At 36.5% G+C, this 18,583-nt stretch overlaps 1 protein-coding gene across 1 annotated transcript in view; it reads left to right on the plus strand.

The window, feature by feature from the left end:
• UNC79 (unc-79 subunit of NALCN channel complex) overlaps positions 1 to 18,583 on the plus strand; it is a 244,941-nt gene that overhangs the window by 70,962 nt on the left and 155,396 nt on the right. The window contains exons 14-21 of the mRNA XM_077123417.1: positions 1,448 to 1,638; positions 2,151 to 2,274; positions 4,241 to 4,381; positions 6,156 to 6,377; positions 8,237 to 8,464; positions 12,415 to 12,556; positions 15,616 to 15,695; positions 15,779 to 15,927. Coding sequence (XP_076979532.1) covers positions 1,448 to 1,638; positions 2,151 to 2,274; positions 4,241 to 4,381; positions 6,156 to 6,377; positions 8,237 to 8,464; positions 12,415 to 12,556; positions 15,616 to 15,695; positions 15,779 to 15,927 — 1,277 coding nt within the window. The remainder of the gene's footprint in view (positions 1 to 1,447; positions 1,639 to 2,150; positions 2,275 to 4,240; positions 4,382 to 6,155; positions 6,378 to 8,236; positions 8,465 to 12,414; positions 12,557 to 15,615; positions 15,696 to 15,778; positions 15,928 to 18,583) is intronic.

Below are 18,583 nucleotides of genomic sequence, written 5' to 3' on the forward strand. Positions count from 1 at the left end.
ATACAATATAATTTATCATTTATGTTTAACTTAGCAAGGTAGATACCCAGAATCGGTTTTTAGCAGCAATACACGGAATTTTTTCAAAGTATTTCTAAGTTTCATTTTATTTGTGATTTTCTGCTTACTTTCAAAAAGATCTTGAGACAATCTTTAGTTTAAAAGAGTTTTAAAATAAGACATTTAAAGATACCGTAGAACACAGACCATCAAAAGGAGCAGCTTTTATTTGATTTCCAAGATATAGCCATCCGTACATGTATGAAAACATATTTTTCTTCTTTGCTGCCACCTACTGGCTCACAAATAAAATTGAACTTTTGCGTAATAGAAATTTCTCATTTGCCCACATTCTTTGTGTTGATATGTTTTCTATTAGTGTTTGTTTTGGAATAGTGAAGGGTTGGTGTGATCTGAAAGATAAGAAGAAATGATTACATGGCCAAAGGAACCTCTGCAATGATACATTCCAAGATCTTAATATAGTGCTTGCTCTTCTGAGTCTGTGCCCATAACTACCACACATACACACAACACACACACACGCACAAATTCCAGAAATATAGTCACTTCTTTAAAATATTTAGTCAATTATGTTGGATTTGGTCAGTATCGCACCAAAGGGATATGGAGATTTACAATCAAATTGATTTGATTCTTTGGATTAACATAGAATTCCAGTTATAATAATCAAAATTTTAAATTTGGGTTCTTTTAAAATAAGGTAATTTTCTATCTATTTTGTGTTGCATGGTAAAGACTCAAGACCAGCAATCTTTGCTACTTTGATGCTTATAATAAGAATATAGGTCCCTTATCTAACAGCAGGATTATAAGCAGAACCTAAATTCCTATTTTTAATTATTTTTCTGCTATATAAAATTAAGATACTATCTTAGGTAGTAAAATGTGCCAGACTTTCTTATTCATGGATTCAGTCAGTCTACAGAAAAAAATAGTGACAGAATATGCAGCATAGGGGAAAAGAAGTACTCCATCCTGTTTTATTTTCCATAATGAACAGTATTCAAACCAAGATATATAGTAGTAGCCTGTGTCCTCTGAAGCACAGGTTAAACTGCACATGTTGTAATGGGTTAGTCAGACTTTGAAAGTAATAATATTCCAAAAGAATGCTCATACTGTCAGGAATACATCTTTGGGATTTTAAGTCCTATGTTATTTGGAAAGCCTGCAGTAGCATAATTCAGATGTAATCGGGTATTAGTATTTGGACCTATTCATAGCTATTTTCCCTTTTTCTAGCTAAATGATCCTTGTGGTTTGTGAATTCTTACAACGCTCATTCTGCAGAGTTTTGGCTTAGGGTTCAGATGTAGTGGGTCATGGTCTTTTTCTGTACTCGTTTCCTTGAGGGAGTACTTGAGTGTAATTGTAGCAAATGCATTTTGTTCTTTTTCTTCTGTGATTATGGAAACCCTGTTAGGTTGGCGGGTACTGGGATAAGTCGTGCAGCACAGTGACTCAGTTGAAGGAAGGTCTGAACCGCATCCTCTGCCTGATCCCCTACAATGTGGTCAGTCAGTCTGTGTGGGAGTGCATCATGCCAGAGTGGCTGGAAGCCATCAGAACAGAGGTCCCAGACAATCAGCTGAAAGAATTCAGGGAAGTATTAAGGTGGGTAAGTAGTTTAAGGGAGTCACTGAGATTTAATGATCTAACAAGTATTGAGCACTTACTGTGGATTTTTTAACAACCCTGTGGAGAAATTTTAAGCGCCCCTCACGAAACAGCTGCTCCAAACCACAATGATTTAGAAGTGTTCTGTAAATATTATTCTTGTGGAACAATAAATAGGCACACCATATTGTTTGCTTATTTTTACATATAATTTGGACATGGTGGGGAAAAGTACAAAGGGAAAATGTTTTTAGATGCAGAGGGGGAACTCCTTCTGTCGAACCTACTATGAGAAAGAATGCTAATGTTATTAACAACCATATGAATTATTTGTTTTACAGAGATATTTATTCCAGTGACATAAACTCTTCTGTAACAGTTCAGAACACCAAATGATTTCAAGTGGTTTGTCTCCCCAGACAGAGTATCGTTCAGAAGTGCTTTTGGTAGTAACAGTAGACTCTAATATGTACCCATTGGTCATTTACTTTTGTTGCTCTGTTTTCCAGCAAAATGTTTGACATTGAGCTCTGTCCTTTACCTTTCTCAATGGAAGAGATGTTTGGTTTTATTAGTTGCCGGTTTACAGGATACCCCTCCTCTGTGCAGGAACAAGCATTACTATGGCTTCATGTAAGTGAATGGTTCTTTTAATCCATTTTGGGCAATAGTTTGTAGCCTATGGGCTTTAGATTTCAGGGTAAAGGGGTGGCAAGTTATTGCAATAGCCAATAATCTACACGTTTTCTGAGAACTGTCTATAGAGTATCTTATATGCATAAATAAATGTTACCATCTTTCAAATATATGTAGCCATAGTTGTGATTAATAAAATACAAATTTATGCACCAACATTACTGAATTAATTGTACCTTTTGGTCCTTAAGTATTTTTGCATCAATGGGTACTAAAGTATAATAGCTGTCTTATGGGATTTTGATAAATCTTTTGATATGAAACATGTCCTTTACTGGAAAGGTTGGGAGCTACTGACTTAAGGAGTAGTTCATGCTGTTTCTTCGGCCTGGAATGCCTTTTTCTCTCCTTTTCTCTTGTGATGAGAAAAGTCTAAAGTCCAACTTAAAACTCTATGAAGTTTTCTATTTCATACTCCCATCTTCCCATCTGAATTCATTATTCCTTTCTTCAGTATTCATACAGGTTCCCTGTGTGAATCTCCCCCTGATTACAAACTCCTTGAGTGCAGGGACCACATTGTACTCATTTTTGAATTTATAGCCCTGTTCATCCTTTCCCCCCAGCATCTGGTACATGCCTTGTATTTAGTGAATATTCGATAAGAGATTATTAAATTGAGTTGAATACCTGACATAATGTTTGGACAGTTTCAGAAAATGAGGACAGAAATGAATATTAAGATTAACTATGGGTGTAAGTACATTTCTGGAAGCTACAGAAAGATGTGATATCATAAGCTCTTCCAGTTGTGAAGGTGTCTTTCTGGATTCTAAACTAAGGAACAATATTTTTCAGAACTGACAAAGAGTAAAGAGACCATTTTTAAAAAGTTACCTTTGGGATCCAGAATTTTAACTTTTCATCTCCAAACAGATATCAACAGATAATTTCTTATTTTAAGAAAACCAGTTCTTTTACAGATGGCTAGATATTGGCTCAGTTACTATTTAAAGGGATTAGAAGAGAAGTGGTTTTTCAAGTTGTGCCATTGGAGGGGTGAACAGGCAGGATTGTTAACCTTTGCAGTTGTAATTTTCATGATTTTTATATGGAGCTTTGACACAGCTTTGATTTGAAGACAGGGTGCTGCAGTTGAAGATAGTTTTAAGCCACTGCTCCCGTTTTTTCCATGTGGGATTTAGAGTAAAATATATGGTGACTGGAGTTGCTTCATTAATTATTTGTAGAAATATTTATAGAGCTCCTTTGTGATGGGCACTGTGATTGGCACTGGGACAAAAACAGGAATGAGAAGTGGTCCTTTCCTTATACTTCCTTTCTTCTAGGAGCTCACAGTGGGAGAGATAGTCTCAGATCATTAAATATAATAAAAGTGATAATTGCTCTAATAAAGGTATATGCGAAGTTCTAAGAAAGCAGAGAGGAGGGATGGATTAGTTCTGTCTGAAAGGTGACATCTATTTCTAGAAAATTCATGGCAGGTAGGCTGACTTGATTTTGGCCTACAAGGATACCTGAGATTACATTAGAGGGCAAGATCAGATGGGACATTTTAATAAATCGAGAAGCCAGATCAGACTCAGGATGAACTGGAGGGAGGATTTTGCTTACAGATTTATCAGTTGTCCAGGAGAAAGGTGATGGACTAAGGCAGTAGTAGTGAGTATGGAGAGGAGGCTAAGTGTCAAGAGATACTTAGAAGTTTTAATAGACAAAACATGGTGACTTATTGGATGTGGGAGGTGGGGAAAAGGGCAGTTCATTGATAACTTTGATTTTCTTAGTATGAGAAATTGAGGATGACTGTGCTGATATTCAGAATATGTGTAAGACTAAATGTATTTACATTTAATAATTCATTTTGGAAAATTTTCAAATGTGTTTTGTTGAGTTTTGACATTTACATTTTTTGGGGGGGGTATATGCCTTTTGTCTCCAGGTATTATCAGAGTTAGACATCATGGTTCCACTTCAACTACTAATAAGTATGTTTTCTGATGGAGTTAATTCTGTCAAAGAACTGGCAAATCAAAGAAAATCAAGAGTCAGTGAACTAGCAGGGAACCTTGCAGCGCGAAGGGTAATTATTGCCACAAGTGTTTTTTGTCTTAGTTGTTAAGATTTTGAAAACTCTTGTTAGTTATGCCAGATCTAAAAGTGGCATCATGATAAATGTCTTTGAAAAGGCTTTTTCATACCGTCTCACTCCATTCATCTTTTAATCACATTAAATAATAGAAAACATTTATCTAAATATGCTTGGAATAATCTGTAATCAGTAAATTGAGTTTTCATTTTCCTTTGAATTTTTCTCCCATGCACACCTATTAGCTATCTTTAAGAGAATGAAAGGGAAAGAGTAGCTTTTTTGTTGTCCCCTTGAAAATTCTTTATTGATAAGTCACTTTGGGGCTGGAGAGATTTTTTTTTCTTAAGTGTTTTGGGAAGACCCCATCAATGGGCGGTGACTGATTGTGACTGTGAACCAACGAAACCCATTTTATTGACCCCTTTGGACCTTTGTGATGAGAAAAGTCAACTTAGTCTGGTCCGAAGTGTATGAAAACCCTTGAACAATTTTGATAATTTTTCTGTGGAGGAGCAGTGACCTGTAAGGTTTCTGCCTATGCACTGACATTCTCAGACTTTGATCAGTTTCAGAGATCACAACACTTGTGATGGTGGGAAGGAACTGTTCTCAATCTTCTCCTTGTTAAGCCTGTTTCCATAAAATGTCCCTTGCCCTTTACCACAGGCTCTCAATTATTCCACCTTGTGTGTAAGGACTGGAAAAAATAACATTACCAGGGGAATCATAGTTTGTATTCAGTGCTTTTTCTTTTTAAATCATTACTTCATTTCTCATCTGCCTGTTAGAAACCAGCTGTCAAACATTTATATTTTCTTTCTTTCTTCTCTAACCTTTAATATTACACTACTTTGTATGGAGCTTTATACTGTGCAATGTTTTCACAATTAATGATATCATTTGATGCTCACCAAATTGTGTAAGGCAGTCAGAGAAAAATTCATTATCCCAGTTTTACAAATGAGATTCAGTGAAGTGAAGTGACTTGCTATAGATAACACTGTCAATATCAGGGTCTTCTGTCTCTTAATGGTGTGTTCTTCCTCTTTACCTTAAAATCACTACTCAGGGCGCTCTCTAGTAAGACCCTTAAGAGAGAAAATAAGATTTGACAGTGATGTATAGGTATATCAGTCAGGATTCTGCTAGAGAATTTATCTCTAAATGAGGAGACTTTAATGGAGACTCTGCTTATAAAGTTGTAGGTAAAGTTAAGGGAGCAAATAAGAGTCGGTGAGGTGCCCAAATTCCAGTTACAGTAGGAAGCCATTTTTCCCCTAGGGCTGATAGGAGAAGGGAAAGAGTTCCTGGACCCCAAAGAGAGCTGAAACTATGGAGGAAGGATTAGTTAGTGGAGCTGTAGAGCAATGAAGGTACTGCCAGAGATGTAACACCAAAGCAGGCAGGGAGTGGAGGAAAAATACTCTTTTTCAGATTAGGCTTTTCAGTAGATTCAGTCAATTTTGTTTAATTTGAGAAGTTTGATGGGATTAAAAATAGAATGGCAAATGCAACTACCTTTATTTTTTTTTTCAGGATACTGATGTTTTAGTCACCAGAAGATTAGTCAGAAAATTTGGATGGTTTTATTTCTCATTTTTATATTTTGAGCAAATCCATAGTACTTGGAGGTACTAATGCCATTGGATAAGAAAGGGAAATCATGTGACAGCTATAGACACCTTCCATAGAGCCCCAAATATTTTATATAGTCATTTAAGCTTCTGCACGTTCATTTTATATGTTTTGATGTTTTTTCTTCCAGGTGAGTGTTGCCTCTGATCCTGGTCGACGTGTTCAGCACAATATGCTGAGTCCTTTTCATAGTCCTTTCCAGAGTCCATTTCGGAGTCCTATGCGTAGTCCATTTCGTAGCCCTTTCAAGAATTTTGGACACCAAGGAGGAAGGACTATTGACTTTGAGTGTGAAGATGATGAAATGAATCTGAATTGTTTCATCCTCATGTTTGATCTTCTCCTAAAGCAGGTAGCTTAAGCATGAGCTTCATTTAGTTCAGAGGTGAAGAATGAGGGAAAGCTTTGTAGAGTGATTCTATATATTGGGCATCTACACACTTACTGAAGTGATGCAGCACTGCTAAAAACATTTTGCAAACTTGTGGGAATTTCCTAAAAAGTCTGAAAAACACTTGTTTGTTTAATTGCAATGATATTAACATAAGAGAATGTATTTGCATTTTAGAAATACTCTAGCATTATTAGAAAGTAATTCTGTTGAAAACAGGGCAAATCGAATAAAATTATTGTTAGGAAGAGCAAGATACAACTTTAGTTTGATGGGGCTGATTTGATTATATTTTATAAATTGATTTTTAAAGGAGAAATTAAAAAGGCTTTGGTAAGATTTCTTTTTAACTTTTTGTTTTGAAATAGTTTCAGACTTACAGAAAAGTTGCAAGAATAGCACAAAGTATTACCAAACATCGTTCCCCAGATTATCCAGATGTTAACATTTTACTTCATTTATTTCTCTCTTCTTTTGTGTGCGATGCACATATATGTATAATTTTTTTATAAGCCATTTGAGAGTAAGTTGCAGACGTGCTGTTCTTTTATCCCTAAACACTTCCATGTATATTTTCTAAAAAGTAAGAATGTCCTCTTACATAACCATAATCTGGTTGCAAAAATCAGAAAATTAGTATTGTTACAGTACTATTATCTCACCTAAAGAACTTATTCATTTTTGAATTAAGCTAATAATGTCTTTAAGCAAAGAAACAACTTTTAAAAAAATCTAGGATACAATCCAAGATCACTCATTGCAGTTATCTGTCTCATCTCTATAGTTTTCTTTAGTTTGGAACAGTTCTCTTTATTTGTTTCATGTCACTGGCATTTTTGAAGAATACAGTCCAGTTGATTTGTAGAATGTCCTTCAATTTGAGTTTGTCTGATGTATCCTTAGAATTGATTTGGGTTATATGTTTTTAACAAAAATTCCGCAGAAGTGATGCTGAGTTCTTTTCAGTGCATCATATCAGGAGGGACGTGATGTCAGTTTGTCCCATTAACTTTGATAATTTGGTTAACTTTAATCACTTCGTTAAGGAGATTTCTGCCATGCTTCACTGCTAAAAAGTCAGTTTTCTCCTTTGCAATTGATGAGTAACTTGTGGGGAAGTACTTTAAGAGTATGAAATTTCATGTTTCTAATCAGATTTTCATCCATTAATTTTAGCATCAATGGATAATTCATGCCTGAATAAATTATTACCTTGATTGGGGCCAAATGATAATATTTCTAATTCCATCATTTCTTCTAAATTTATTAGTTGGCAGTTTAATAATATAATAACTTTCCCTTTATGTGCGTATTTATTTGTTTATATGAGGATGTACTCATGGGTTCTTATTTTAGTCAATGGATTATAATCAGTTACTATGACTATTTAATGTTCCTATTGTTCCATTTTTGGCCAGTAGGAGTCCCTTCATACTGGCTCTTGTGTTCTTTTGAAATGTCTATCTATCATTCTTGGAGCACTTCTTTAATTCTGGCATTACAAAATGTCCAATTTTAAAAAAATGTCTAAAATCTCACAAAGGGAGGAGCTTAAAAGACAACTGTTTTTAAAATTCTTACATAATTAAAAAAATAATTTTCATTAATTTGTCTGATGTTTATATTTGTTTTAGATTAATCCATGAAAAAGAATTTATATCCATGGTCTAGAAACCTGTATCACCTTTAAACAATTTAGCATTGATGTTAATTAGTGAAAATTCTTCCCAAGTCATATGCCAATGGAAAATTAGACAAAAGAACCAAAATCCTTCTCCTTTTTTTTTTTTTTTGCCTTTTTTTTTTCTGGTATCTTTCAGATGGAGTTACAAGATGATGGTATCACGATGGGTTTAGAGCACAGCTTGTCAAAGGACATTATTTCCATTATAAACAATGTCTTCCAAGCCCCCTGGGGAGGCTCCCATACCTGCCACAAGGATGAAAAAGCAATTGAGTGTAATTTATGTCAGTCTAGTATTCTCTGCTATCAGCTTGCTTGTGAGCTCCTGGAGAGACTAGCTCCTAAAGAAGAAAGCCGGCTGGTGGTAAGCAATTGAAGAAATGAGATGATCTATGCCTAATAGTAATGAAGACTGCAGTAACTCGTGTAATGGAGTCTTCCTCCGATATTATCTTATGTTGTATGCTGAGTTATATGTGAGACTGTGTTCAAAGGAAGTTTTTCTGTTGTTTCCACCAATTCAGGATCCTAGAAAGGGTTGTGAGAAGGAGCCACACTTTACAGAATTCTATTAAGTGGCTTGAGTTAAGGTGGTAGCAACTCCATTCATACCATTTTCATGATATTTCATGCATGCCTGGTTGTGTCACTTTCTTTTATTAAAAAATTACTTGATTACTAGGAAGGTTAGTATCTTTTTGAGTGTTTTTTGGTCAATCTAATTTCCTTTTCTATGAATTGCATGTATACTTTGCCCATTTTTTTCTGTTGGATTCTTTGCATTTTTCTTAATGATTTATTGAAATTCTATAATTTATATGAGCATTACTGGAATTCATGAAAGAACTTTTATCACAAAGTTATATAAAAAACATAAATAATATATTATAAAAATATATATCAAATAATAAGTAAATAGGTTGCATATGGAAACAGCATTCCTGGATAATCACAGTTTGAAAACTCATTGACTTCATCAGCGATCAATAAAACATCATTCCTTTTCCTGGTTGCATTCATTGCCTGTTTTCCAAGAAAGTCATCTAAAAAGGCAACAACTAACGGGGGTGCAAGGATAGTTCCGTGGTAGAATTCTTACCTGCCATGTCGGAGACCCGGGTTCAATGTCTAGTCCATGAACTTTCCAAAAAACAAACAAAAACAAAAAATTCAACAAATGGTGCCACAATAACAGGATAATCAAATGGAAAAATAATGAAATGTGACCCGCAGTGCAACATACAAGAAAAAAAAAGGCAACTGCTAATATATGTCAGACATTACTTATACCATACATTAACTATTCTATATTTAACCTATTGTCCATCTAAGGCATGCATAACACCAGAATACCCTCATACCATCTTAGGTAATTGAATCAAAATTATTTGAGCTAGTGGTTGCCATCTTTTTCTTCCTTTTCCCTAGGAAAAGGGAAGAAAGTGACTTCTTTTTTTCTTTTTTCAAAAAGTTTTGAGGTATATCATATGTATAGTAAAGTGTTTCTTTGGGTTTTAAGTATTTTTTGGCCCACTTTACTTGATAGGCCTACCCATCTCCATATAACCTCTCTGTTTTATAATCTTTTAATACAGTCATTGGACCCATACTATAAAACAATTGCAAAAATAATGAGAAGACATAAATTAAAGTCAAGAAGTGTAGAGTCTAATCAGGTAATCATTTAAGTCAATGAAAAATGGTGACAGAGAATTATGACAGAGGGATGAATAGGTAGCTGTGAGAGTACATGGAGGGGGCAACGGATCTAGCTTAGGGGTATGTTAGGGGTCATGAAGTTCTTCTTGAAGGAAGTGACCCCTGAGCTTAAACTTTAAGAGGGAGTTAATGAAGTGAAGACAGTAGGGGAGAAAGACCTTTCAGATACAGAAAACAATGTACTTCAATGATTGAGGAAAGGAGGGAATGATGAACTCAGGAAACTGCAAGTAATTCTATCTTGCTAGAGCAGTTAGGAGGATGGGGAAATGGTAAGAGTTGAGTCTGGAAAGATAAGCTTAGTTTTTATTCACATTTATTCAGGGCTCTGTCTGCCAAACTCAGAAGATTGGATTTTGTCTTGGAGACAATGGGAGAATCCTGAAGAATTATGGAAGTGGTATTTTGATGAGCTTGAGAAATTCATTCTGCCAATGTAGGGGATAGATTGGAGGGTTTGGGCACTGAAGACAGGAATCAATCAGAAGGCTAATGCAGTAGTAACCTAGGGAAGAAACTCACACAAGACTGGTGTGATGAAAAGAAGGGGAAGGTGTGGAGGACATTTAGGAAGAAGAATTAATAGCAGATGGTGTTTAGTTGGTGTTTACATAGGGGAAAGTTTAGGACAAATCCATGTTTTCTGGCTTAGGAGCTGATAATGTCACCAAAGACTCAGTTACTATAATAGGAGCAGTGTTTTGGGGTTTTTTTGTTTTTTTGTTTTTTTTTTTTTGCAGGAGTGCAATATAGTACAAGCTCATTGAGATGCCTTTTAGATATCCAAGTGGAGATGTCATGCACCAAGGGATATATGGATGTGGTTCTTAAGAGCAAGGTGGGAAGGAGCTGTAAGTTTGTAGTTATTGTGGTAGATGAAGTCATGGATGGATTACAGCACACAGAGACTGTACAGAGTGGGAAGGAAAGAGAGCTAAGGCTGAATTCTGGGAAGTACCAACTCTTAAGAGGGAAAATGGGAAGAAGAGATCAGAAACCCACTGAGAAGAGGCCAGAAACGCAAGAGAAAACTGAGAGATCAAGGTGAGAGGTGATTTGTAAAAGGAGTGAACGGCCAACAATGCCAAATTTTGAAGAGAAGAGACATAAAAGATGAAAACAAAATTCCCAGTAGATTCTGAAATCAGGAGATTCTTGGTGACCTTTGTGATGATAATATCCATGGACTGAAGGCAGATTACAGTGGTGTGTGGTTTGAGGAGCAGAACCATCAAAGGAAGTGGATACACAGAGTATAGACTATTTTTCAAGAGGGTGAGGAAGACGATGGAAATGTACTAAGGCTCCCTTTATACTGCTCCTAGCAGCTTTTCTATATTGTGTCACTTTTGACAGCACTGTCCCAGAAACAAGAAGGAATAAGCATAAATGTGTTAAAGCCGAGCCTCCAAAGCAATTTGCCATGTGCATTATTCTTTTGACATTTGTCATGTGCTTAAAACATTATATTTGGAGGTGAGGCTAAAGATTCTATTTTCCTTTCTCATGAGGAGAGATACTCATCCTGAAAGAGGACTGTGTCTTAGAGCACATTGTCCCCACTGCGGGCATTAGACACTTTAGTGGGTCAGTTCTCCTCTTGAGACAAGAGGGTGGGGTGTTGAGGACGATAGGGTTGGGTGAGGAGATGAGGGATGGACTGGCAGAAAGTATAGGCTGGCATGCAAGACAGGTATCCCCAGTTTTTGCTGCCTCAGAGGACAATAGCCAGAAATAGAAGTCACTGGGTATAAGTAGAAGGATACAGGAGGCAGTGTTCACTAAGTCTAATTGTATGAAACTCAGTTTATAATTTGATTTGGTATCTTGTTCGTGGATGGGCTAGGAATAGGGCCTCAAAACTCTGAAGTTGGCTAACAAATTTTTCAGCGCCTTCTAGCCCCTGTTTTAGTACTCATTTCTTCCTCCCCAATGTCCTTCTTGTATCGTGTTGATCTTTGTCTCCTCTTGCTTTGAGCTGGCTGTCAAACAATTTTTGAAAAAATGTTTATTGGTTAAGATGTGAGCTAAAAGACTATAAGTTTAAAAGAGGATATTTGAGATGGGATCTGAAAGAATAGAATTATAGTAGGAAAGTAACTATAGATGGATAGTTTAGATGGTGGCCATGCCTAGCTCTCTTCTGCTCACATACCATAGCAATTTCTTGCTCCTAATAATTTGACTTCACCAGATGGCCAGTATTTGGATCTCGATATATTGCTGCAAACTGCTTATTATTCCCTCCCGATTAAGTAATGTGATTGAACAAACTGCATAGATGGAAGTCATGTGGTAGGGTGGAATATTGATCACAGGGATTAAAGCAGAGATGGGAAAGGAGGCTTTGGAAGATTTGACAATGTGTTTGACATTTTTCCATATTTATTTCAGGTGAATGAAAATGTTTCAGCAACAGCTGATATAAATTTCCTTTAACCATTATGGAAAAAAGTTCAAGTCTCCTCTGAGGCACTCTGCCTTTGCACAGGGCCTGGGACACAGCAGACACTCAGATCTTTTTTGCACTAAGCTGAACCACTCTTGACATCCCTAGAGGGCTGCTAATTTGGCTACTTGTCATATCTGTTTCAGGAGCCCACAGACAGCCTTGAGGATAGCCTCCTTTCTTCCAGACCAGAGTTTATCATAGACCCCGAAGGTGAGGAGGAGGAGAATACAGCAGCCAAGCATGGGGAGAACCCTGGCAATCACACTGAACCCACTGAACATGCTGGTAGGTGAACTCTTGTGGCACCGGGGAGCATATCCCAGTGCCTATCCTTTAAGCACCAACCTAAGGTTTAGGACGTTTGTTTGTTAGATAAGTTTCGACTTCAGCAAGTTCAGGTTTGGCTTCCTTATACTAGCATTTGCAAATGAACCATTTCCCATCTGATTATGATGCGAATAGATCCACTATATGGTTCCAGTAGAACAGAGTCCATCAAGCATACTTCTGGTAGCAGGGAGCTTGTCATGAATAACAACCCATTGTGTTAGTGTCCAAAGCATCATCTCCCCTACTTAAGATGTGTTATGTTTTCTGTGGCGAAGAAGCCATGAGTCAAGTCTGAGTGGCTGAAGTAGAGGTGGTCACAGTCTCGACAGTCACTCAGGGTGACTGGCCAGAGCTGAGAGCTTTTGGATAGTGGCAATGGAACTTGTAGCCTCTGCTGTTCAGGGCTTGGCCTGGACTCTGTGCAGGCTCCCTGTGCATGTACCACTGAGTAGGTTGTGCTCCAAAGCTGGCCGGCTTGGTTTAGGGCTGGAAGGAAGGATTACCTGTTTCTAATTTGCTTAAAGGCTTGATGTGGGAGACATGGAAACAGCAAGGCAGCGGCAGGCCCTGTAGTTATACTCTGAAGGAGTTTCAGAAATTCAAGAAGTGACTCATGTGCCCCTGGGAAAGCCTGATTTCTAGATCTGGACTATGGTACTCTGGGGAGTCGTACTGGACTTTGTGTAAATTTGGGTAGCTTTCCATTTTCCTGCTTCCACTATCCACTCTGCAAAACTGGAGTTTGGAATCATGCATGGACTGTCAGTCAGCCCTTCAGTGGACAGCAAACATTAAGCAACAGTTTATTTATGTGTGTTTTTGTGTGTGTGTGTGTGTGGGGGGGGTGTCTCACTGCAGCAGCTGGGATGTCTCATCCAGGCCAAGATAACTATGTCATTACTTTACAATTCCTGATCAGACCTAACTGCTTTTACCCTCCCAATCAGACCATATAAGAGGCAGGTTGAATGTGGAAATCTTAGCTCACACTATTTAAAACCACTGAAACTTAGAACTTGAAGGAAACCAGAGATCATCCCCTTCATTGGTTTTCAGCATGTACTTTGTAGAGCTATAAAGGCCCTGGGTCATCCTTCTTAGGGGAGGGTGGCAATTGGTGGAAAGATGTGAGCAAATGATAGAGACCCAGATTCTGCCCTGTGCTTTAACCATAGTGCTCTGTCTTGTTCTATTTCCTATGCTGAATTTCTAAGGAAGATTTTCTTTAAACAAAGTATTTCAAACTAAAGAAGTTAGAAATTTGGTGATCTAGTTCAGCCTTCTTACTTTTTGGGTGAGGAAAATAACTCCCAGATCGCTTAAATGAGTTGCCCTTGGTCATGTAGCTAGTATTATTCATTCATAATTTATGCTGTGTACATAGCATGCTTCTGAAAATGTAGTGGAGTCTCATAATCATCTCCACTCAACAAAATAAATTTTCCCCATTCCTCACTACCACCCCACAACACCCATGATGATGCAGTAGACCGGAGGTGGAGGCTAGGAATTGGAAGTCCAAATATTAAGCAGTTAGTGGCAGGGTTGGGACTAAAACCCAGGTCTCCTGGTTTACTGGAAAGTAATTAACTTGCTTTAGGTGCTGCAGCTGTGGCCTGTAGAGAGCATTAGGCCCAGGACTTGTGTTCTTATAAGGCACTGATGCCTAAGGGAAGCAAGATTTCACATATGAGCCAAATAACCTTTACACTTTATAGACAAATATTATTTTTTAACTTATGTAATACCACAGATCGATTAGCTTTTGATGCTGCTTTTAATTTATATGTAAATTTTATTTGAATAGTGGTTAAAATTAAACAATTTGTTTTTATAAATTACTCTTTTCCTTGCTTAATTATTATAAATGCCACTTATTTAAACATTTTCTCAATTCATGTCCCCAAAAGAATACTTCAGGCTCCTGCCACTTCTGACCTATCTTTCTTCTCTTAATCTCTGCTGTCATGCAGGACTCAAGTTCTGAACTGTCCCCTCTGAGGAGTCTACATTAGCCTTGCTTCCCAGACTGGCCTTCCCTGCTGCTCAGAGCCCTACTGTGCTCTGCAATGCTGTGGCTCAATTTCTTTATTTGAAGCTCCTTTGTCACAGAACTAAGGAGTGCCTCCAGATACCTTTCCTCAGTGATTTCCCCTTCCTTCTAGACTTTTTTCTGATTCTTCATTTTGGACCTAGCCCCTGTTTATTAAAGGAGTCAGACATGTCCTCCATTAAATATTTCTAAGACTTTCACATTAAACCAGAGTCAAGTGCTGATATCAAGTGTATCAAATACATTAGAGTGGAAGATTCTCAAAACACTACTTATTGTGTAGGCAAAGAAGGTTTAACTACCATGGCCTATGAACCTAGGAATTGTCAATGCTTACAATATTAGTTTTAACAAGGTTTAAACTAGTTTTGATGTCTGGTTAACTTGTGATTTCTTTTCTTTAGAGTACTACATTAACACTTTGCCGCCACTCCCCACTATGAAAGCAAAGGTTTTAGAGATCCTTACAAGAAGATAAAACCATGAGTGGTTGTTCTAATCTAAGTAGGGTCAACTTCTTCAAAACGGTCCTCTCTTGCTTTGATGTGTGGGATAAAGCCTTCCTGAGGTGTTGGCACACTTTGGACCTCTCACTCTAACACATTATCTCCCTTTCTATCAGAAAGGCGTGCCTCTCTTGGCTCCAGGTCTCTTCAGGCCGCAGCAGAACTAGCAGCCCCAACAAACATGGGGCTGGGCTGGGGGAGTCCCAGGGAACCAAATATAGCTAGGTATGGATGGGCTACACAGTGAAAAATTAAAGTCGAGAATCCTAAATCTGGAGGGTTTCCTGTACTAGTAGTATAGAAAGGACATATGCTCTTTTGGAGAGCACATAAAGCATTACACAAATATTTATATTCTATATCTGTTTTTATTCTTTTGGTTTTATGATTTGAATCAGTTCATGGTGAGGGAAAGGAAGAGTTAAGCTAATCTTTATGTAATTATTTCTCCACAGCAATAAAGAATGATACTGAAAGAAAATTTTGCTACCAACAGCTTCCAGTAACTTTGAGACTAATATATACCATTTTCCAGGTATATTTTCTGAAATATTTGTACATTTGTTTTATAATATTGCTAATTTGGATAACTCAGTAACTATGGGGTTCTTTGCATAGGAAATGGCTAAGTTTGAAGAACCAGACATTCTTTTTAATATGCTCAATTGCCTGAAGATTCTCTGTCTACATGGAGAGTGTTTATACATTGCCAGAAAAGATCATCCTCAATTTTTAGCCTATATTCAGGATCATATGTTGATTGCAAGGTATGTCTTTTCTAACAGTTTATTCTGTTTGTGTTTATATTTTAGCCTTTAATTTTGAAAATTAAAGTTAGAATAAAAGAGTTGTTAGCTCATTTGTGTTCTGTTTCTTAGCCAAGAAAGCCTCATTGTCAATGGGAGCTACTTTATTTCCTCTATTTAGTCTAAATTTTTAAGTGTGACAATAAAGAGAATAGAAACTATCATTTGCTGGATTCCTTACAAATGGAAAAAGGTAAATTAAAGCTTTTTTTAAATGTCTTTCAACTGTTAGGTGGCTTAAGGAAAATGTAAATGGATAATAAGTTAATATTTATGTAGGGTAATTGGGCAAAGACTTAATTGAATAAAGACTCAATTTCTTTATTTGAAGTGGAACTGAAAATAGACATCTAAACTTACTCCATATATTGTCTGATAAGGAATTTTTAGAGTGCTGAGGTCTTTGAGAATAGTAGTATCATATAGTAATTTTCTTCTTGAGAACCTTAAAACAATTTTATACTTGTCCTGAAAATAACTTAGAAAAATATTATCCTCAATTTATATGCTAGAGAATGAGGCAAAAAGAAAGGAAAAAGTTGGTTCAGTTTAACTTGGTGACAAAACCAGGTCAAGGTGCTATCTTTACTTATTTTGTTTATTTATTTTTTCATTTTTCAACATGTATTATTGAGTTCTTACTATATGTGCTATTATTCTAAGCACTTCAGGGGTTTTCAGTCTCGTTTGGGGGAGGATAGATATCATGCATACAGAAAGTGACTGTATAGTTTATTATTAAAACTGGTGTCCTTTTGAGAGTGACATGGAAGTAGTCTCCATAATTACCCAAGATAACATGTATAAACTGTACTGTCTTAGATAAAATAAGATACATAATCATCTTTCATATAGATTGGTCACTGTAAATCCAAGGAAAATGTGTTAATAAACTGCTTTGTACAGTTCAGAGGTGGGAGAGGTCATTCTGAATGAATGAATATGGAAGGGCTCAGGATGAGTGACCATTTGAATGGGACATTAAAATAGCCATAGAATTTTTTTTTTATTATTAATTAAAAAAAATTAACTAACACAACATTAGAAATCAATCCATTCTACATATGCAATCAGTAATTCTTAATATCATCACATAGGTGTATGGTCATCATTTCTCAGTACATATGCATCGATTTAGAGAAAGAAATAGCATGACAACAGAAAAAGAAATAAAGTGATAACACAGAGAGAAAACACAAATAAAAATAAAAAGTACAAAAATATATGAGAAAAAAAAAAAAAAAAAAACTATAGCTCAGATGCAGCTTCATTCAGCGTTCCAACATAATTACATTACAATTAGGCAGTATTGTGCTGACCATTTTTTTTTTTTTTTTTTTTTTAGAAATCATACCGTTCTACATATGCAATCAGTAATTCTTAACATCATCACATAGATGCATGATCATCGTTTCTTAGTACATTTGCATCGGTTTAGAAGAACTAGCAGTATAACAGAAAAAGATATAGAATGTTAATATAGAGAAAAAAAATAAAAGTAATAATAATAAGAACAAAACAAACAAAACAAAACAAAACAAAAACCTATAGCTCGGATGCAGCTTCATTCAGTATTTTAACATGATTACTTTACAATTAGGTATTATTGTGCTGTCCATTTTTGAGTTTTTGTATCTAGTCCTATTGCACAGTCTGTATTCCATCAGCTCCAATTACCCATTATCTTACCCTGTTTCTAACTCCTGCTGAACTCTGTTACCAATGACATATTCCAAGTTTATTCTCGAGTGTCGATTCACATCATTGGGACCATACAGTACTTGTCTTTTAGTTTTTGGCTAGACTCACTCAGCATAATGTTCTCTAGGTCCATCCATGTTATTACATGGTTCATAAGTTTATCCTGCCTTAAAGCTGCATAGTATTCCATCGTATGTATATACCACAGTTTGTTTAGCCACTCGTCTGTTGATGGACATTTTGGCTGTTTCCATCTCTTTGCAATTGTAAATAACGCTGCTATAAACATTGGTGTGCAAATGTCTGTTTGAGTTTTTGCCCTTAATTCCTTTGAGTAGATTCCCAGCAATGGTATTGCTGGGTCGTATGGCAGTTCTATATTCAGCTTTTTGAGGAACCGCCAAACTGCATTCCACAGTGGTTGCACCATTTGACATTCCCACCAGCAGTGGATAAGTGTGCCTCTTTCACCGCATCCTCTCCAGCACTTGTCATTTTCTGTTTTGTTGATAATGGCCATTCTGGTGGGTGTGAGATGATATCTCATTGTGGTTTTGATTTGCATTTCTCTAATGGCCAGGGACATTGAGCATCTCTTCATGTGTCTTTTGGCCATTTATATTTCCTCTTCTGAGAGGTGTCTATTCAAGTCTTTTTCCCATTTTGTAATTGGGTTGGCTATCTTTTTGTTGTTGAGTTGAACAATCTCATTATAAATTCTGGATACTAGACCTTTATCTGATATGTCGTTTCCAAATATTGATTCCCATTGTGTAGGCTGTCTTTCTACTTTCTTGATGAAGTTCTTTGATGCACAAAAGTGTTTAATTTTGAGGAGTTCCCATTTATTTATTTCCTTCTTCAGTGCTCTTGCTTTAGGTGTAAGGTCCATAAAACCGCCTCCAATTGTAAGATT

The sequence above is a fragment of the Tamandua tetradactyla genome, chromosome 12 (genome assembly GCF_023851605.1).
Source record: "Tamandua tetradactyla isolate mTamTet1 chromosome 12, mTamTet1.pri, whole genome shotgun sequence".
Taxonomy (NCBI): domain Eukaryota; kingdom Metazoa; phylum Chordata; class Mammalia; order Pilosa; family Myrmecophagidae; genus Tamandua; species Tamandua tetradactyla.